The sequence below is a fragment of the Salmo salar genome, chromosome ssa19, assembly GCF_905237065.1.
Source record: "Salmo salar chromosome ssa19, Ssal_v3.1, whole genome shotgun sequence".
NCBI lineage: Eukaryota > Metazoa > Chordata > Actinopteri > Salmoniformes > Salmonidae > Salmo > Salmo salar.
The window spans coordinates 87,284,202-87,305,305 of NC_059460.1; the positions used below are offsets into that span (position 1 = coordinate 87,284,202).

Sequence of the window (21,104 nt, forward strand, 5' to 3'; positions counted from 1 at the left end):
GACGAACACCTGGACATGCTACACCTGGACATGCTGCACCTGGACCGACACCTGGACCAACACCTGGACATGCTGCACCTGGACCAACACCTGGACATGCTACACCTGGACATGCTACACCTGGACATGCTGCACCTGGACCAACACCTGGACATGCTGCACCTGGACATGCTGCACCTGGACATGCTGCACCTGGACCAACACCTGGACATGCTACACCAGGACATGCTGCACCTGGACATGCTGCACCTGGACCAACACCTGGACCAACACCTGGATATGCTACACCTGGACATGCTGCACCACTGTAATGTCTAGTGATTAGCAGTGGCATCATACTAACTGTAATGTCTGGTGATTAGCAGTGGTATCATATTAACACTGTAATGTCTGGTGATTAGCAGTGGCATCATACTAACACTGTAATGTCTGGTGATTAGCAGTGGCATCATACTAACTGTAATGTCTGGTGATTAGCAGTGGCATCATACTAACACTGTAATGTCTGGTGATTAGCAGTGGCATCATACTAACACTGTAATGTCTGGTGATTAGCAGTGGCATCATACTAACACTGTAATGTCTGGTGATTAGCAGTGGCATCATACTAACTGTAATGTCTGGTGATTAGCAGTGGCATCATACTAACACTGTAATGTCTGGTGATTAGCAGTGGTATCATACTAACTGTAATGTCTGGTGATTAGCAGTGGCATCATACTAACTGTAATGTCTGGTGATTAGCAGTGGCATCATAGTAACTGTAATGTCTGGTGATTAGCAGTGGCATCATACTAACTGTAATGTCTGGTGATTAGCAGTGGCATCATAGTAACTGTAATGTCTGGTGATTAGCAGTGGCATCATACTAACTGTAATGTCTGGTGATTAGCAGTGGCATCATACTAACACTGTAATGTCTGGTGATTAGCAGTGGCATCATACTAACTGTAATGTCTGGTGATTAGCAGTGGCATCATACTAACACTGTAATGTCTGGTGATTAGCAGTGGCATCATACTAACTGTAATGTCTGGTGATTAGCAGTAGCATCATACTAACTGTAATGTCTGGTGATTAGCAGTGGCATCATACTAACTGTAATGTCTGGTGATTAGCAGTGGCATCATACTAACACTGTAATGTCTGGTGATTAGCAGTGGCATCATACTAACTGTAATGTCTGGTGATTTGCAGTGGCATCATACTAACTGTAATGTCTAGTGATTAGCAGTGGCATCATACTAACACTGTAATGTCTGGTGATTAGCAGTGGCATGTGTTGGAGAAGGGGGGAGGAGGGGAGGGAGAAGAGGGGAGAAGGGGAGGGAGGGAGAAGGGGGAGGGAGGGGAGGGAGGAGAAGGGGGAGGGGAGGGAGGAGAAGGGAGGGAAGGGGAGGAGAAGGGGGAGAAGGGGAGGAAGGGGAGGGAGAAGGGGGAGAAGGAGGGAAGGGGAGGAGAAGGGGGAGAAGGGGAGGAAGGGGAGGGAGAAGGGGGAGAAGGGGAGGGAAGGGGAGGAAGGGAGGGAGAAGGGGAGAAGGGAGGAAGGAGGGAGAAGGGGGAGAAGGGGGGGAAGGGGAGGGAGAAGGGGAGGAAGGGAGGAAGGGGAGGGAGAAGGGAGGAAGGGAGGGAGAAGGGGAGGGAGAGGGGGAGGGAGAAGGGGAGGGAAGGGAGAAGGGAGGGAGAAGGGGGAGAAGGGGAGGAAGGGAGGGAGAAGGGGGAGAAGGAGGAAGGGGAGGGAGAAGGGGAGAGAAGGGGGGAGAAGGGGGAGGGAAGGAGGGAGAAGGGGAGGAAGGGGAAGGAGAGGGGAGGGAGAAGGGGAAGGAGAGGGGGAGGGAGAAGGGGAAGGAGAGGGAGGGAAGGGAGGGAGAAGGGAGGAAGGGAGGGAGAAGGGGGGAAGGGGAGGGAAGGAGGGAGAAGGGGAGGAGAAGGAGGGAAGGAGAAGGGGAGGGAAGGGGAGGGAGAAGGAAGGAAGGGAGGGAGAAGGGGAGGGAGAAGGGAGGAGAGGAGGGAGAAGGGGAGAAGGGGAGGGAGAGGGAGGGAGAAGGGGGAGAAGGAGAGGGGAGGGAGAAGGGGGAGAAGGGGAGGGAGAAGGGAGGGAGAAGGGAAGGGGAGGGGAGAAGGGGAGGAGGGGAGGGTAGGGTAGGGGAGGGAGAAGGGGGGAGAAGGGGAGGGAGAAGGGGGAGAAGGGGAGGGAAGGGGGAGGGAGAAGGGGGAGAAGGGGAGGGAGAAGGGGGAGAAGGAGGGAGAAGGGGGGAGAAGGGGAGGGAGACGGAGGGAGGAGGGGAGGAAGGGGGAGGGAGAAGGGAGGGAGAGGGAGGGAGAAGGGGAGGGAGAGGGAGGGAGAAGGAGGGGAGGGAGAGGGGGAGGGAAAGGGAGGGGAGAAGGGGAGGGAGAAGGGGAGGGAAGGGAGAAGGGGGGGGAGGAGGGGAGGGAAGGAGGGGAGGAGGGAAGGGAGAATACTAGGCCAGTCGCCCTGAGAGATAGAAATAGACCCTGGAACCAGATCTTTCTTCCAGGGTGGAAGTGTTGGGATGACATGCTCAGCTGTCACTAGAGCAGGCAGGAACACACAGTGACAGAGAGAGAGAGAGAGAGAGATATATATATATATAGTGAGAGAGCAAGAGGTAGAGAGAGGTAGAGAGAGAGAGAGCAAGAGAGAGCAAGAGAGAGAGCGAGAGAGAGAGCGAGAGAGAGAGCGAGAGCGAGAGAGCGAGCGAGAGAGAGCGAGAGAGAGCGAGAGCGAGAGAGCGAGAGAGAGAGGTACACAGAGAGGTACACAGAGAGAGAGACTAACCATTTAAAGCTAACCTCTCAGATACCAGTCCTATAGAGAGACAGAGGGAGTAGCAGCAGTTACACTCATACCTTCAACTTTCAAACCCAGAGGACAGTCAGGAACGAGGACAGAGGACAGTCAGGAACGAGGACAGACGACAGTCAGGAACGAGGGATTGAGAGCAGTTTACTCCTGTGAGTATGTGGAGTGTTTAACATGAAGGAAAATAATTCATTTTTGGTGAAGATGGAATTGAGCATGTGCAGGTTTGTTTGTTTGTGTGTATGTGGGTAGGGGTGTGTGTGTGGGTAGGGGTGTGTGTGTGGGTAGGGGTGTGTGTGTGGGTAGGGGTGTGTGTATGTGGGTAGGGGTGTGTGTGTGGGTAGGGGTGTGTGTATGTGGTTAGGGGTGTGTATGTGGGTAGGGGTGTGTGTGTGGGTAGGAGTGTGTGTGTGGGTAGGGGTGTGTGTGTGGGTAGGGGTGTGTGTATGTGGGTAGGGGTGTGTGTATGTGGGTAGGGGTGTGTGTGTGGGTAGGGGTGTGTGTATGTGGGTAGGGGTGTGTATGTGGGTAGGGGTGTGTATGTGGGTAGGGGTGTGTGTATGTGGGTAGGGGTGTGTGTGTGGGTAGGGGTGTGTGTATATGGGTAGGGGTGTGTGTATGTGGGTAGGGGTGTGTATGTGGGTAGGGTGTGTGTGTGTGGGTAGGGGTGTGTGTGTGGGTAGGGGTTTGTGTATGTGGGAAGGGGTGTGTGTGTGGGTAGGAGTGTGTGGGTAGGAGTGTGTGTGGGTAGGGGTGTGTGTGGGTAGGGGTGTGTATGTGGGTAGGGGTGTGTGTGTGGGTAGGGGTGTGTGTGGGTGGGGGTGTGTGTGTGGGTAGAGGTGTGTGTGTGGGTAGGGGTGTGTGTATATGGGTAGGGGTGTGTGTATATGGGTAGGGGTGTGTGTATATGGGTAGGGGTGTGTGTGTATGGGCAGGGGTGTGTGTATGGGATAGGGGTGTGTGTATGGGTAGGGGTGTGTGTACATGGGTAGGGTGTGTGTGTGGGTAGGGGTGTGTGTATGTGGGTAGGGGTGTGTATGTGGGTAGGGGGTGTGTATGTGGGTAGGGGTGTGTGTATGTGGGTAGGGTGTGTGTATGTGGGTAGGGGTGTGTGTGTGGGTAGGGGTGTGTGTATGTGGGTAGGGGTGTGTGTATGTGGGTAGGGGTGTGTATGTGGGTAGGGGTGTGTGTGTGTGGGTAGGGGTGTGTGTGTGGGTAGGGGTTTGTGTATGTGGGAAGGGATGTGTGTGTGGGTAGGAGTGTGTGGGTAGGAGTGTGTGTGGGTAGGGGTGTGTGTGGGTAGGGGGTGTGTATGTGGGTAGGGGGTGTGTATGTGGGTAGGGGGTGTGTGTGGGTGGGGGTGTGTGTGTGGGTAGAGGTGTGTGTGTGGGTAGGGGGTGTGTGTATATGGGTAGGGGTGTGTGTATTGGGTAGGGGTGTGTGTATATGGGTAGGGGTGTGTGTGTATGGGCAGGGGTGTGTGTATGGATAGGGGTGTGTGTATATGGGTAGGGGTGTGTGTACATGGGTAGGGGTGTGTGTGGGTAGGGGAGTGTGTGTGTGGGGTAGGGGTGTGTGTGTGTGGGTAGGCGTGTGTATGTGGGTAAGGGTGTGTGTGTGTGGGTAGCGGTGTGTGTGTGTGGGTAGGGGTGTGTGTATGGGTAGGGGGTGTGTGTATGTGGGTAGGGGTGTGTGTGTGGGTAGGGGTGTGTGTAGGTAGGGGTGTGTGTATGTGGGTAGGGGTGTGTGTATGTGGGTAGGGTTGTGTGTATGTGGGTAGGGTTGTGTGTGGGTAGGGGTGTGTGTATATGGGTAGGGGTGTGTGTATATGGGTAGGGGGGTGTGTATATGGGTAGGGGGTGTGTATTGGGTAGGGGTGTGTGTGTGGGTAGAGGTGTGTATGTGGGTAGGGGTGTGTGTGTGGGTAGGGGTGTGTGTATATGGGTAGGGGTGTGTGTGTGGGTAGGGGTGTGTGTATATGGGTAGGGGTGTGTGTGGGTAGGGGTGTGTGTATATGGGTAGGGGTGTGTGTGTGGGTAGGGGTGTGTGTGTGGGTAGGGGTGTGTGTATATGGGTAGGGGTGTGTGTGGGTAGGGGTGTGTGTGTGTGGGTAGGGGTGTGTGTGTGTGTGGGTAGGGGTGTGTATGTGGGTAAGGGTGTGTGTGTGTGGGTAGTGGTGTGTGTGTGTGGGTAGGGGTGTGTGTGTGGGTAGGGGGTGTGTGTATGTGGGTAGGGGTGTGTATGTGGGTAGGGGTGTGTGTGGGTAGGGGTGTGTGTGGGTAGGGGTGTGGATGTGGGTAGGGGTGTGTGTATGTGGGTAGGGGTGTGTGTATGTGGGTAGGGGTGTGTGTATGGGTAGGGGGTGTGTGTGTGGGTAGGGGTGTGTGTTGGGTAGGGGTGTGTGTGTGGGTAGGGGGTGTGTGGGGGTAGGGGTGTGTGTGTGGGTAGGGGTGTGTGTATGTGGGTAGGGGTGTGTATGTGGGTAGGGGTGTGTATGTGGGTAGGGAGGTGTGTATGTGGGTAGGAGTGTGTGTGTGGGTAGGGGTGTGTGTATGTGGGTAGGGGTGTGTGTATGTGGGTAGGGGTGTGTGTATGTGGGTAGGGGTGTGTGTATGTGGGTAGGAGTGTGTGTATGTGGGTAGGAGTGTGTGTATGTGGGTAGGGGTGTGTATGTGGGTAGGGGTGTGTATGTGGGTAGGGGTGTGTGTGGGTAGGGGGTGTGTGGGTAGGGGTGTGTATGTGGGTAGGGGTGTGTGTGTGGGTAGGGGTGTGTGTGTGGGTAGGGGTGTGTGTGTGGGTAGGGGGTGTATGTGGGTAGGGGTGTGTCTATGTGGGTAGGGGTGTGTGTGTGGGTAGGGGTGTGTGTGTGGGTAGGGGTGTGTGTGTGGGTAGGGGTGTGTGTGGGTAGGGGTGTGTGTGGGTAGGGGTGTGTGTGTGTGGGTAGGGGTGTGTGTATGTGGGTAGGGGGTGTGTGTGGGTAGGAGTGTGTATGTGGGTAGGGGTGTGTGTGTGGGTAGGGGTGTGTGTGTGGGTAGGGGTGTGTATGTGGGTAGGAGTGTGTGTGGGTAGGGGTGTGTATGTGGGTAGGGCTGTGTATGTGGGTAGGGCTGTGTATGTGGGTAGGGTGTGTGTGTGTAGGGGTGTGTGTATGTGGGTAGGGGTGTGTGTATGTGGGTAGGGGTGTGTGTGTATGTGGGTAGGGGTGTGTATGTGGGTAGGGGTGTGTGTGGGTAGGGGAGTGTGTGTGGGTAGGGGAGTGTGTGTGGGTAGGGGAGTGTGTGTGGGTAGGGGAGTGTGTGTGGGTAGGGGAGTGTGTGTGGGTAGGGTGTGTGTGTGGGTAGGGGTGTGTGTGTGGGTAGGGGGTGTGTATGTGGGTAGGGGAGTGTGTGTGGGTAGGGGTGTGTATGTGGGTAGGGGGGTGTGTGTGGGTAGGGGTGTATGTGGGTAGGGGAGTGTGTGTGGGTATGGGAGTGTGTGTGGGTAGGGGTGTGTATGTGGGTAGGGGAGTGTGTGTGGGTAGGGGAGTGTGTGTGGGTAGGGGAGTGTGTGTGGGTAGGGGTGTGTGTGTGGGTAGGGGAGTGTGTGTGGGTAGGGGTGTGTATGTGGGTAGGGGAGTGTGTGTGGGTAGGGGTGTATGTGGGTAGGGGTGTGTGTGTGGGTATGGGAGTGTGTGTGGGTAGGGGTGTGTATGTGGGTAGGGGAGTGTGTGTGGGTAGGGGTGTGTATGTGGGTAGGGGAGTGTGTGTGGGTAGGGGAGTGTGTGTGGGTAGGGGAGTGTGTGTGGGTAGGGGAGTGTGTGTGGGTAGGGGTGTGTGTGTGGGTAGGGGTGTGTGTGTGGGTAGGGGTGTGTGTGTGGGTAGGGGTGTGTGTGTGGGTAGGGGAGTGTGTGTGGGTAGGGGGTGTGTGTGGGTAGGGGAGTGTGTGTGGGTAGGGGGTGTGTGTGTGGGTAGGGGTGTGTGTGGGTAGGGGTGTGTGTGTGGGTAGGAGTGTGTGTGTGGGTAGGGGGTGTGTGTGGGTAGGGGTGTGTGTGTGGGTAGGGGTGTGTGTGTGGGTAGGGGAGTGTGTGTGGGTAGGGGGTGTGTGTGTGGGTAGGGGTGTGTGTGTGGGTAGGGGTGTGTGTGTGGGTAGGGGTGTGTGTGTGGGTAGGGGTGTGTGTGTGGGTAGGGGAGTGTGTGTGGGTAGGGGAGTGTGTGTGGGTAGGGGTGTGTGTGTGGGTAGGGGGTGTGTGTGTGGGTAGGGGGTGTGTGTGGGTAGGGGGAGTGTGTGGGTAGGGGAGTGTGTGTGGGTAGGGGAGTGTGTGTGGGTAGGGGAGTGTATGTGGGTAGGGGAGTGTGTGTGGGTAGGGGTGTGTGTGGGTAGGGGAGTGTGTGTGGGTAGGGGAGTGTGTGGGTAGGGGAGTGTGTGTGGGTAGGGGTGGGTGTGTGGGTAGGGGAGTGTGTTTGGGTAGGGTGTGTGTGTGGATAGGGGGTGTGTGTGGGTAGGGGTGTGTGTGTGGGTAGGGGGTGTGTGTGGGTAGGGGTGTGTGTGTGGGTAGGGGAGTGTGTGGGTAGGGGTGTGTGTGTGGGTAGGGGAGTGTGTGTGGGTAGGGGAGGTGTGTGGGTAGGGGTGTGTGTGTGGGTAGGGGAGTGTGTGGGTAGGGGGTGTGTGTGGGTAGGGGAGTGTGTGTGGGTAGGGAGGTGTGTGGGTAGGGGGTGTGTGTGTGGGTAGGGGAGTGTGTGTGGGTAGGGGTGTGTGTGGGTAGGGGTGTGTGTGGGTAGGGGTGTGTGTGGGTAGGGAGGTGTGTGTGGGTAGGGGAGTGTGTGTGGGTAGGGGAGTGTGTGTGGGTAGGGGAGTGTGTGGGTAGGGGTGTGTGTGGGTAGGGGTGTGTGTGGGTAGGGAGGTGTGTGTGGGTAGGGGGTGTGTGTGGGTAGGGGGTGTGTGTGGGTAGGGGTGTGTGTGTGGGGTAGGGAGTGTGTGTGGGTAGGGGAGTGTGTGTGGGTAGGGGAGTGTGTGTGGGTAGGGGGTGTGTGTGGGTAGGGGAGTGTGTGTGGGTAGGGGTGTGTGTGTGGGTAGGGGTGTGTGTGGGTAGGGGTGTGTGTGTGGGTAGGGGAGTGTGTGTGGGTAGGGGAGTGTGTGTGGTAGGGGTGTGTGTGTGGGTAGGGGGTGTGTGTGGGTAGGGGGTGTGTGTGGGTAGGGGTGTGTGTGTGGTAGGGGAGTGTGTATGGGTAGGGGAGTGTGTGTGGGTAGGGGAGTGTGTGTGGGTAGGGGTGTGTGTATGGGTAGGGGTGTGTGTGTGGGTAGGGGAGTGTGTATGGGTAGGGAGTGTGTGTGGGTAGGGGAGTGTGTGTGGGTAGGGGAGTGTGTGTGGGTAGGGGAGTGTGTGGGTAGGGGAGTGTGTGTGGGTAGGGGAGTGTGTATGGGTAGGGGAGTGTGTGTGGGTAGGGAGGTGTGTGTGGGTAGGGGAGTGTGTGTGTGGGTAGGGGTGTGTGTGTGGGTAGGGGTGTGTGTGTGGGTAGGGGTGTGTGTGGGTAGGGGTGTGTGTGTGGGTAGGGGAGTGTGTGTGGGTAGGGGAGTGTGTGTGGGTAGGGGTGTGTGTGTGGGTAGGGGTGTGTGTGTGGGTAGGGGAGTGTGTGTGGGTAGGGGGTGTGTGTGGGTAGGGGTGTGTGTGGGTAGGGGAGTGTGTTGGGTAGGGGAGTGTGTGTGGGTAGGGGAGTGTGTGTGGGTAGGGGTGTGTGTGTGGGTAAGGCCCTGATTCTTCTATAGATTCTACTGTGTGAATCACAAGGCCTTTGGTCTGTTTCTGTATTTGTGTCAGAGGCATTCAGTGTCCTCCCACTCACCCAGTGGCACATTGAGAACAGGCAGCTGTTCCAGAACAGCTCAGTGAGCCTATTATGGCGTAATGACTACTGACAGAGAAATTATAACTATTGTCATGTGGTCCTGTGTGGGTCAGTTGATAAGAGCATGTCGCTACAAACGCCAAACAAACAATACTGTTGTGGGTTTCATTCCCACTGGATTTGATGGCTGCTCAGGCCACTAATGCTCCTAAAGACAGACTGTCTCTTCTTTACTTCCTGACTTCCTGTTTCTCTGTGTTTTTAAGTGCTGTATACTGCATACAGTTGAAGTCGGAAGTTTACATGCACTTAGGTTGTACTCATTAAAACTCGTTTTTCAACCACTCCACAAATTTCTTGTTAACAAACTATAGTTTTGGCAAGTCGGTTTGGACATCTACTTTGTGCATGACACAAGTCATTTTTCCAACAATTGTTTACAGACAGATTATTTCACTTAATCACAATTCCATTGGGTCAGAAGTTTACATACACTAAGTTGACTGTGCCTTTAAACAGCTTGGAAAATTCCAGAAAATGTCATGGCTTTAGAAGCTTCTGATAGGCTAATTGACATCATTTGAGTCAATAGGAAGTGTACCTGTGGATGTATTTCAAGGCCTACCTTAAAACTCAGTGCCTCTTTGCTTGACATCATGGGAAAATCAAAAGAAATCAGCCAAGACCTCAGAAAGAAAATTGTGGACCTCCACAAGTCTGGTTCATCCTTGGGAGCAATTTCTAAATGCCTGAAGGTACCACGTTCATCTGTACAAACAATAGTACGCAAGTACAAACACCATGGTACCACGCAGCCGTCATACCGCTCAGGAAGGAGACGTGTTCTGTCTCCTAGAGAGAACGTACAGTTGAAGTCAGAAGTTTACAAACACTTAGGTTGAAGTCACTAAAACTCGTATTTCAACCACTCCACAAATTTCCTGTTAACAAACTATAGTTTTGACAAGTCGGTTAGGACATCTACTTTGACACAAGTCATTTTTCCAACAATTGTTTACACACAGATTATTTCACTCAGGAAGGAGACACGTTCTGTCTCCTAGAGATGAACGTACTTTGGTGTGAAAAGTGCAAATCAATCCCAGAACAACAGCGAAGGACCTTGTGAAGATGCTGGAGGAAACAGGTACAAAAGTATCTATATCCACAGTAAAACGAGTGCTATATCGGAAATCGGATTGGAAAGCTGCCGCGGTCGTCCCCCTCTTCAAAGGGGGAGACACTCTAGACCCAAACTGTTATAGACCTATATCCATCCTGCCCTGCCTTTCTAAGGTCTTCGAAAGCCAAGTTAACAAACAGATCACTGACCATTTCAAATCCCACCGCACCTTCTCCGCTATGCAATCTGGTTTCCAAGCTGGTCATGGGTGCACCTCAGCCACGCTCAAGGTCCTAAACGATATCATAACCGCCATCGATAAAAGACAATACTGTGCAGCCGTCTTCATCGACCTCGCCAAGGCTTTCGACTCTGTCAATCACCGCATTCTTATCGGCAGACTCAACAGCCTTGGTTCCTCAAACGACTGCCTCGCCTGGTTCACCAACTTCTTCTCAAATAGAGTTCAGTGTGTCAAATCGGAGGGCCTGTTGTCCGGACCTCTGGCAGTCTCTATGGGGGTGCCACAGGGTTCAATTCTCAGGCCGACTCTTTTCTCTGTATATATAAATGATGTTGCTCTTGCTGCGGGTGATTCCCTGATCCACCTCTACGCAGACGACACCATTCTGTATACATCTGGCCCTTCTTTGGACACTGTGTTAACTAACCTCCAAACGAGCTTCAATGCCATACAACACTCCTTTCGTGGCCTCCAACTGCTCTTAAACACTAGTAAAACCAAATGCATGCTTTTCAACCGTTCGCTGCCCGCACCCTCTCGCCTGACTAGCATCACTACCCTGGAGTGGAGACATATTTCCCTCACTAACTTTAAACATCCGCTATCTGAGCAGCTAACCAATCGCTGCAGCTGTACATAGTCCATCTGTAAATAGCTTGGAGGGTACTATGGTGTTGAAGGCTGAGCTATAGTCAATGAACAGCATTCTTACGTAGGTATGTATTCCTCTTGTCCAGATGGGCTAGGGCAGTTTGGAGCAATTGCATCATCTGTGGATCTAGTGGATCTGGTCCCGTGTGGCTCAGTTGGTAGAGCATGGCGTTTGCAATGCCAGGGTTGTGGGTTCGATTCCCACAGGGGACCAGTACGGAGAAAAAAATGTATGAAATGGATGAAATGTATGTATTCATTACTGTAAGTCGCTCTGGTTAAGAGCGTCTGCTAAATGACTAAAATGTAAAAAATGTAAAAATGTATTGGGGCAGTAAAAAAATTGAAGTGGGTCTAGGGTATCAGGTAAGGTATAAGTGATATGATCCTTAACTAGCCTCTCAAAACACTTCATGATGACAGAAGTGAGTGCTACAGTGCAATAGTAATTTAGTTCAGTTACCTTTGCTTTCTTGGGTACAGGAACAATGGTGGACATCTTGAAGCAAGTGGGGACAGCAGACTGGGATAGAGATAGATTTAATATGTCCGTGAACACTCCAGCCAGGTGGTCTGCACATGTTCTCAGGATGCGGCTAGGGATACCATCTGGGCCGGCAGCCTTGAGAGGGTTTTACACACGTTTAAATGTCTTACTCACGATGGTCACGGAGAACAAGAGCCCACAGTCCTTGGGAGAGGGCTGCGTCGCTGGCACAGTGTTATCCTCAAAGCGGGCGAAGGTGTTGAGCTTGTCCGGGAAGCAAGATGTTGGTGTATGCGACGTGGCTGGTTTTCCCTTTGTAATCTGTGATTGTCTGTAGACCCTGCTACATACATCTCGTGTCTGAGCCATTGAATTGCGACTCCACTTTGACTCTGTACTGACGTTTTGCCTGTTTGATTGCCTTTCAGAGGGAATAACAACGTTTGTATTCAACCAGTCACCTTTCCATGATCAAATGCGATGGTTCGCGCTTTCAGTTTTGCCCAAATGCTACCATCTATCCATAGTTTCTGGTTTGGGTAGGTTTTAATAGTCACCATGGGAACAACATCCACTATACACTTCCTGATGAACTCAGTCACCGTGTCCGTGAACACGTGAATGTTATTCTCCGAGGCTACCCGAAACATATCTCAGTCAGCGTGATCAAAACAATCTTGAACTATGGATTTCGATTGGTCAGACCAGCGTTGAATAAACCTTAGCACGTGTACTTCCTATTTGAGTTTGAGTTTGAGGAGCAAAATAGAGTCATGATCTGATCTGCTAAAGAGAGGGTGGGGAAGGGCCTTGTAAGCATCTCAAAAAGGTGAGTAGCAGTGGTCTAGTGGTTTCCCGAAGAGAGTACTACAGTCAATATGTTGATAGAACTTCAGCAGCCTAGTCCCATATTTGCTTTGTTAAAAGCCCTGGCTACAATAAATGCGGCCTCAGGATATGTGGTTTCCAGTTTGCATAAAGTCCAGTGTAGTTCCTTGAGGGCCGTCGTGGTATTGGCTTGAGGTGGAATATATACGGCTGTGACTATAACCGAAGAGAATTCTCTTGGTTGTCATATTGACCTGATATAATGATCCTTTTCCTGCAGGCTCAAGATCCATCCTCTCCAACCAAGAGAGGAGGGAAACCATCCAAGGTAGGCATAGGAAACTGGAGTCCTATTGTGTTCATAAACTCCCAGAGTTGGCATGGCAAAGTGCAAGGTGTGTTTTACAAGGATTGTTTGTTTGGCTTGCAGTTAACGGTGTGTTGTTCTTGCTGTTGCTGTTGTTCAGGGGATAACATGGCAATATAACCATAACAATACAAACATTGAAAAATGTGGACATGTCTCCTTTCACCGAGGACTGTGATTTATGGCACTGATTGTTTTGGAGTTCAGCAAACACATTGTTCTATAGTTAAGCTAACAAAATGTTTTGAGTTCAGCAAACATCATTTTTGGAGTTGAGCTTATAGAATTTTTGGAGTTCAGCTAATAGAATGGGCAGCAGGTAGCCTAGCGGTTAAGGGTCAGTAAACTAAAGGTTGCTGGTTCGAATCCCCTAGGTGAAAAATCTGTCGATGTGGCCTTGATTGCTCCTGTAAGTCGCTCTGGATAAGAACGTCTGCTAAATGAGTAAAATGTAGAATGCAAGTTGGTTTGTGGAAGGCTGTTTGCAATGTATGGCTCAAATCCCTTCAAGCTGCCCTCTCTGTGCATGGTTTTCTTTGGATTGGTACTTCCCTCAATGGCGACAATGACAAAAATATATCCCCTTTTGCTTTCCATCTAAGATGGCGGAGGTTAGCCAACAGAGGAAAGATGGTCTTCTTCAACCTGGTCCATCCAGACTTCACCCAGAGGCAGGACCCACTGTGAGAACATCCACCCAGCCATCCATCGCCTCTCCCATTCTTCCTTCCAAAGAGGCACTGTCAGCATTGTACCAACAGCGACAGAAAGTTGAGCTGCGGAGGCTCCTGAAGCACACCCACCCGGAGCTGAGGAGCCTGGAAAGCCTGGATGGGGTGGTGGATCAGGAGCTGGCTGAGGTTCTGCGTTTAGAAACCCAGCCGATAGCTGACGAGACCGGATACGAGGGAGAGGTCCTGTCCAGGCGGTTGATATTTGAGAACTGTGTAAAGAGCAATACTGTGCATCCCCACACTTCTAAAATGCACATCACGGAGGGGGCCGGGGTTGGAGTTGGGGCTGGAGTTGGGGAAGGGGTTTGGGGAGAGGTGAAGAGAACATCAGCCTTGTTTGAACAGCCATTGTATAACCCTAACCCTAACCTTCAGGAGGAGAGGGTTAAGGAAACCACGGACCACGTGGAGAGGACTGATGCTGCTCATGGGGAACTTACTGAGTGTGAGGAGGAGGAGGTTGTCAGGTTGGACGTCCAGTCTGCTAGGAGGCTGTTTGAGAGCCAGCAAGTCGACACCCTGGGGGCCAGCCAGGAGGACGTGACCCTGAACAAGGTTATCGTGTCAGAGGACGAGAGGGGATCTGTTCAGAAAAGAAAACAAGTGTTTGAGACAAAAAGCAGTAAGACAGTTCAGAGAGTGATCAAAAGCCAAATTTGTTTTAAAAATCTTGATGTGAGTTCTCAGTCTGAGGGAGAAGCTCTGGGTGTAGGTGTTAATAGTGCAGATACTGAGCCTGAGGTTCGCAAAGTCCAGCCACAGCATGAAGGGTTCTCCACAGTCAAACAAGTCCTCGAGAGAAAGTCACAGTGTGTTTCAAATGCAGATGTTGATGTTGAAACTAGTCCAAGAATTCCAAAGTATCAGTGTACTTCTCTACTTGAAAACCAAGCAATAAATAAAACTGGAAAACTATCACATCTGCAGGAACCAAAGCCCCAGAACACTAGTTCACTCCCAAGCGACCTAGCTCCTGACAGAAGGGTCCAGGAGGACATGTTAGAGTTAGTGGCTAACGTAAGGAACAGAGCTCAGTTGTTTGAGTCCACTCTGTTCGACCTGATCAACCACCATAACAGAGAGGAGGTGGAGATGGTGGCAGAGAGCATCAACGAGACATTGAACTCTCTCTATCACTTCAATGCCATCCACTCCCATGGATCCATCATCAAGGCTAGCGAGACGGGAAGTGGTCAAAAGGCTAGGTACAGGCTGACCCCCGGTCTGAGACCAGAGATAGAACAGGAAAAGGTGACTGAGGGCAGGGTTAAGAATTTTATACTCCAGCTGTTACCCCGGGCAACCCTTAAGCCTCAGGTAGTTTACCTGAAGGAGGACGCGAAGAGGAACGTGGAGGTTACCATGGTGACAGTACCTTTCCATCAGGTACGTCTGGCTTCAAACCAAGATAAAGAGTTCAGAACAGCTAACGTTGTCCAGCTCATTGAGGACATCATCAGTCAGGACAGCTCTCTGAGGAAAGGAGTAGTTATACAGGAGGCCGGTCAGGGACAGACTGAGGTCACCGTTTACTCCCTGTACAACGATTCTGAAGAAGAGGTGGAGAGGTACTACCCCCCGCAGGAACAGAGGACGGAGACCAACGTCCTAGACATTGCTGCAGGCGATGAGATTAAAACTGAGACTGGTGAAGTAAGGAGAGGCGATGTGAAGTCAACCATCAGCTCTCTCTTGGCCACCAGTCAGGACCACTCAGCCCCAGCCACTTACAAACCTGAGGTCAATGTCATGGGGAATGTCAAGTTATTCAGGAGCTGCATTGAAAAGGGAGATCTGGAGTATCTGAAAACCCTGCAGGTCCAGCCAGAGGAGAAGGAACTCCAGGCTGATGTTGTAACAGGTGTCTCCGCGGAGATACGTAATCAACAACAACAACCAGAGGATCAGGTGGAGCAGAATGATTCGGATATAGTCCTGAAGAACATCTTCTTAGCTAACCAGAGCTGTGCCCAACAGAAAGAGACTAAGGCAGAGAAGACCTCTAAAGCAATAGTACAGGTCCAGCACACCTCTGTGGAGAAGAAAGAGACGTGCTCTGATTCTGTTATAAAGAGCTCCACATCCCAGACATCCACAGAGCAGCACCAGGAGGAGGAGGAGGAGGAGGTAGTGAGAGGTCATGTACAGGCAGCGCTCCATTCTCTGGAGAAGACTAGTGGCGTTAATGTCAGCCAAGGAGACTTCGAGGCTGCCATGATCTCCAGGAAATCTCCAGAATCTCAGAAAGGAAGCCATAAGAAGAAGACTGATGTGAGGTATGCTCCCCAACACAGTGAAGTAAAGACTGGGACTCTGACTGAAGCTCAACCAGCCCCTTCAGTAGTGATGAGGGAAGGACAAGCCATCTCTGTGAAGAGCAGTGACACTGTAGTAGATGTCCAGCAGACCTCTGTGCAGAAGGAAGAGACCAGCTGTAATTCTGTTATAAAGACCTCCACATCCCACTCTTCTATCACCTCAGAACAGGAACCTGCACCCTGCCGCCGCAAGACCGAAGAGGCTAGCTGTGCTGCTACGTCTTCTGAAGAACTACAAAATGCAGAAGCCTGGAGTGTGGAGGTCCAAGAGGGCACTGAGGTGGTCCAGAGAGGACACTTAAAAGCTGCCATGAAGTCTTTAAAGAGTGCTACAACAGAGGAGGAGGAGGAGGAAGAGGAGAAGGAGGAGGTAGTGAGAGGTAATCTACAGGCAGCGCTCCATTCTTTGGAGAAGACTAGCGGCGTTAACATCAGCCAAGGAGACTTCAAGGCTGCCATGATATACAGGAACTCTGGGAAATCTACATTTCAAAGCCATAAGAAGAAAACTGATGTCAGGTATGTTCCACAACACAGTGAAGTAAAGACTGGGTCTCTGACTGAAGCTCAACCGTTCTCTTCAGTAGCGATGAGTGAAGGAGAACAGGTGGCCACCAAGGAGCTGAGGGTAGCAACTGCAACCCCCCAGCCCAGACCAAACCACAAATAAACTTGCTACAGCCTCCACTTTGAAACATGAATCTCAGACTGGCTCTCAATCTCTAGCTCCCTCAAAGAAAAAGAAAAGACCTGTTGGCCCAAAACCAGGTCTTCTGCCGAAACCAGCAGTTCCTCCTAAACCAGGTCTTCTGCCGAAACCAGCAGTTCCTCCTAAACCAGGTCTTCTGCCGAAACCAGCAGTTCCTCCTAAACCAGGTCTTCTGCCGAAACCAGCAGTTCCTCCTAAACCAGGTCTTCTGCCTAAATCACACGTTCCTCTTAAACCAGATCAGATGACAGGAAGCACAGCTAGTCAGTCAACAGAGACAGAGGTACATATCAGTGAAAGCAACACCATTTCTATAATAACCACTAGTAGTATTTCTAGTATTGCTAGTGCTAACAGTACTCAACTGAAAGAATCAACCAAAAGTCAACCGAAAGAATCAACTAAACATCAACAGAAAGAATCAACCAAAACTCAATCAAAGGAATCAACTAAAAGTCAACCAAAAGAAGAGCAACCTCCCCAACCATTCACTATCAAACCAATGTCCTACGCAGATGCCCTTTGCAGAGGCTTACAACAGACAGATAGTGTTACAGAGGCACAACATAGTAGGTACGTATCTGAGAGGCCAGCTTGGAGCTCAGTAGGAACAGCTGATACTGGGGCTGCCGAGGCCACCCAACCCACTGGTGATGCAACCCAACTCAATGAAGAAATTACATTAAACCAGGAAGGTCAAGGGTCTGAGGTCATCCCTCAGAGACAGACTAGTTTTAACTCTGTTCCAGTGGAGGAGAGCAACACTAAGTCACAACAGGAGAGGACTCCTACACAGCAGAGCCAGGGAGCAGGACCCAAGGGGGCCCTAGAGGACAGAGAGGAGAAGGTCAATGAGGACTTCATAGGCTTTCAAGCAGCACTTCAGAACTTTGGAGGGAAGAGTAAAGCCCCTGTGAAACCTAAACGAGAGAAGAAGACCCAGAGTGAAGAGAACCAGAAACAAACCTCTCTCACAGTTACACACACTGCTGTGGGACAGCAAGCCAGTGACCCTTCACAGCCTCAACCATGCAGTAAACCAGAGAACAACATCCAGGAAGAAGAGAAGGAAAACACAGTGGTAATGAGGGAGAAGAAAGCGGAGATGAAAGCAGAGACGGAGGATGAGCGTGGCCAGAGGCTGTCGGTCCACATGGATAAGATCATGAGGGGTAACGTGACCATGGCCATGGAGATCTTTGACAACCTGAGGAAGCAGGAGGAGCTGAAAGAGATCTTGACCTGGGTGGAGGAGGTGGAGGAAGACACCAGCCAGGTGGACGTCAGGGCCCTCAGGAACATCTTTGAGAATGTACCTGACTGGGTCGTTGCCCCGAGAGACAAGAGACAACATAAACAACAACACAGACCAAGGTGGAACAGAAGATCTCAGAAGTGAAGAGATCAGAGACGCCGAAAGATGATACCGAGACCTCAATGTCCTCCATGGCTCTTGTGTTCGGAAATCTGGAGAGAGCAAGTGAGGAGATCATGAACCTGAAGGAGCAGACGTTAGCCAGACTGATGGACATAGAAGTGACCATTAATAAAGCTTTGTATTCTGTGTCCACTCTGAAGTCAGACTCTGACATCGCTGGTCTGTCTGGCCTGTTTAAAGAGTCCCTAAAGGGGACAGCAGCCCAGACCCAAGGCTCCACTAGCAACATCAGCACTATCAGTACCGGCTTCAGCAGCAGAGCCAAGACGGCCCAGGGAAAGGACAGCCCCCCCACTAAGACACAAAGAGACCCAGATCTGCCAACTGATGAGGGACCTGTCATTAAGTCCCAGAGCAGTCCTCCATCCTCCCTTTCCTTCATCTCCATCCAGTCTGCAGCCAGGCAGGAGTCAGAAGACAGACAACATGAGTCTGCAGACAGACCGAAGGGTTCTGCAGCCAGTCAAAAGTCCTCCCTGCAGCTTCCACTGTGCTCAGCCTGTCAGCTCAGCCCGAAGTGTCGCCCTTCCGGTAGCCCTTGTAGCAGAAGCCCTCTCAATCAGAAACGTCAGGTCAGTGTACTCGAAGTGAAGACAGCCCCAGAGGGGAGTCGGCACTAAGACAGTTAGGGAGAACTAGGAGAAGACTGATCAGTTTGGCAACAGGGTCTCCTCCACCAAGACCTCCTCTGTGGTGACTCAGCAGACACCAGTACCTCTCCTAGGGGTCAGGTAGTGACCCCCAGTCCAACCATGTATTGGGTAGTGACATACCCAGAGGTCAAAGTCATCTTGCCTATCAATAAACCTTCACCGCCGTTTTAAAATGGTGCTTGCAACGGCAAGGGTAGTGGGTTCGATTCCCGCTGGGGCCACCCATACAAAAATGTATGCACTTTGGCTAAATGGCATATCTTATAAACTGTTTGATTGAATGAGAAAAGACACTTCAGGTAAAAAAGAAAAAAATGACAGTCAGGAAGACAAGATTTTTTTAAAGTGTGTGATTTCATGAAACATTTGTTTGGATAGAATTGTAATAAAATGTTGTTGGTATATTCTCTAGTTCCACTGCCTATTATCTGTCCTGCTTATCAACAACAAACTGGACACACACACACACACACACACACACACACACACACACACACACACACACACACACACACACACACACACACACCTCTCCCTGAGGAGTTGTTCTTGCCAAAGCTACAACTGCAATAAGACTCAGATCTCCTTCTTTCCTCTTTCCAAATATAACAAAAACATGAGGTGAATTTCAGAGGCCATTCATTGTTTTCAGTCATTAAACATGAGGTGAATTTCAGAGGCCATTCATTGTTTTCAGTCATTAAACATGAGGTGAATTTCAGAGGCCATTCATTGTTTTCAGTCATTAAACATGAGCCTTTCTCTAGTCCACAGTACAGCTGTTTGCCATGTAATAACCTACAGTTGAAGTCAGCAGTTTACATACACCTTAGCCAAATACATTTAAACTCAGTTTTTCACAATTCCTGACATTTAATCCTAGAAACAATGTCCTGTCTTAGGTCAGTTAGGATCCCCACTTTATTTTAAGAATGTGAAATGTCAGAATAATAGTAGAGAGAATGATTTATTTCAGCTTTTATTTCTTTCATCACATTCCCAGTGGGACAGAAGTTTGCATACACTCAATTAGTATTTGGAAGCATTGCCTTTAAATTGTTTAACTTGGGTCAAACGTTTCGGGTAGCCTTCCACAAGCTTCCCACAATAAGTTGGGTGAATTTCGTCCCATTCCTCCTGACAGAGCTGGTGTAACTGAGTCAGGTTTGTAGGCCTCCTTGCTCGCACACGCTTTTTCAGTTCTGCCCACACATTTTTTATGGGATTGAGGTCAGGGCTTTGTGATGGCCACTCCAATACCTTGACTTTGTTGTCCTTAAGCCATTTTGCCACAACTTTGGAAGTATGCTTGGGGTCATTGTCCATTTGGAAGATCCAATTGCGACCAAGCTTTAACTTCCTGAGTGATGTCTTGAGATGTTGCTTCAATATATCCACATAATTTTCCTCCCTCATGATGCCATCTATTTTGTTAAGTGTACCAGTCCCTCCAAAGCACCCCCACAACATGATGCTGCCACCCCCGTGCTTCATGGTTGGGATGGTGTTCTTCGGCTTGGAAGCCTCCCCCTTTTTCCTCCAAACATAATGATGGTCGTTATGGCCAAACAGTTCTATTTATGTTTCATCAGACCGGAGGACATTTCTCCAAAAAAGTACGATCTTTGTCCCCATGTGCAGTTGCAAACTGTAGTCTGGCTTTTTTATGGCGGTTTTGGAGCAGTGGCTTCTTCCTTGCTGAGCGGCCTTTCAGGTTATGTCGATATAGGACTCGTTTTACTGTGGATATAGATACCTTTGCATTTGTTTCCTCCATCTTCACAAGGGCCTTTGCTGTTGTTCTGGGATTGATTTGACCTTTTTCGCACCAAAGTACGTTCATCTCTAGGAGACAGAACGCGTCTCCTTCCTGAGTGGTATGACGGCTGCGTGGTCCCATGGTGTTTATACTTGCGTACTATTGTTTGTACAGATGAACTTGGTACCTTCAGGCGATTGGAAATTGCTCCCAAGGATGAACCAGACTTGTGGAGGTATACCATTTTTTTCTGAGGTCTTGGCTGATTTCTTTTGATTTTCCCTTCATGTCAAGCAAAGAGGCACTGAGTTTGAAGGTAGTCCTTGAAATACATCCACAGGTACACCTCCAAATTAGCCTATCAGAAGTTTCTAAAGCCATGACATCATTTTCTGGAATTTTCCAAGCTGTTTAAAGGCACAGTCAACTTAATGTATGTAAACTTCTGACCCACTGGAATTGTGATACAGTGAATTATAAGTGAAATAATCTGTCTTTAAACAATTATTGGAAAAATGACTTGTGTCATGCACAAAGTAGATGTCCTAACCGACTTGCCAAAACTATAGTTTGTTAACAAGACATGTGTGGAGTGGTTGAAAAGGGAGTTTTAATGACTCCAACCTAAGTGTATGTAAACTTCCGACTTCAACTGTATCTGGGGTTGCAAAATTACGGTAACTTAACACACTGTACTAACTCCCATCCCTGTCCCACCAGTTCTCTAAACAGGACATGTGTTCATCCGGCCTGAAACCAATTTATCCCATGGAGAAAGTTATGGCAGGAAAAATAATATTTCACTGTTTCTGCTGTTAGAAAAAGCTCAGGTGAGACAATGAGATCTGCTCACAGTGTTAACCAATTCAACTTATCGATCCTCCATTTTAGTTAGTCACCAAATCCTTGATGAATGTAAATTCACGCAGTCACTTGTCAAGTGGGAATCACACTCTTATTAAAATGATTTTTACCGTAAAACTTTGTACGTAGAGTCTCAAACAGCCGCCTGGCCCTTTTAATAGCTGGTCAACGGGACAAATTTCAGCAAATAAACGCCTGATCTAAATAAATTGTTTACGAGGCTACCATGAATTATTTATGAGGTTTAATGTTTGATTTGTTACATTAAATAATTTGGTAATGA

The 21,104-nt window shown here is 50.3% G+C and overlaps 2 protein-coding genes across 5 annotated transcripts; both read left to right on the forward strand.

The window, feature by feature from the left end:
* Positions 1-2,751: 2,751 nt before the first annotated feature.
* On the forward strand, positions 2,752-18,602 carry LOC106579780 (xin actin-binding repeat-containing protein 1). Of its 4 annotated transcripts, none has more exons than XR_006760828.1 (4): positions 2,752-2,976; positions 12,260-12,307; positions 12,949-16,274; positions 16,311-18,602. XR_006760828.1 is itself a non-coding variant. In XM_045702860.1 (3 exons), exon 3 carries the CDS (start codon positions 12,949-12,951, stop codon positions 16,066-16,068), a length of 3,120 nt encoding a protein of 1,039 aa, XP_045558816.1. In that variant the 5' UTR covers positions 2,752-2,976; positions 12,260-12,307; the 3' UTR covers positions 16,069-18,602. The 4 variants fall into 4 exon arrangements, 1 of the variants encoding a protein (XP_045558816.1); XR_006760827.1 differs by having other exon boundaries at positions 12,949-16,166; positions 16,203-18,602; XR_006760829.1 differs by having other exon boundaries at positions 12,949-16,166; positions 16,239-18,602.
* On the forward strand, positions 16,352-18,602 carry LOC123729040 (xin actin-binding repeat-containing protein 1-like). Its single transcript, XM_045702861.1, has 2 exons — positions 16,352-17,468; positions 17,543-18,602. Exons 1-2 carry the CDS (start codon positions 16,352-16,354, stop codon positions 18,163-18,165), a joined length of 1,740 nt encoding a protein of 579 aa, XP_045558817.1. The 3' UTR covers positions 18,166-18,602.
* Positions 18,603-21,104: the final 2,502 nt, after the last annotated feature.

Excerpts from the sequence above, each read along its gene's own strand:
- LOC106579780 (XM_045702860.1), top strand. The coding sequence starts at position 12,949 with ATGGCGGAGGTTAGCCAACAGAGGAAAGATGGTCTTCTTCAACCTGGT.
- LOC123729040 (XM_045702861.1), top strand. The coding sequence starts at position 16,352 with ATGACAGGAAGCACAGCTAGTCAGTCAACAGAGACAGAGGTACATATC. Across the intron at positions 17,469-17,542 it reads CAAGAGACAACATAAACAAC|CAATGTCCTCCATGGCTCTT; the intron begins AACACAGACCAA and ends ATACCGAGACCT.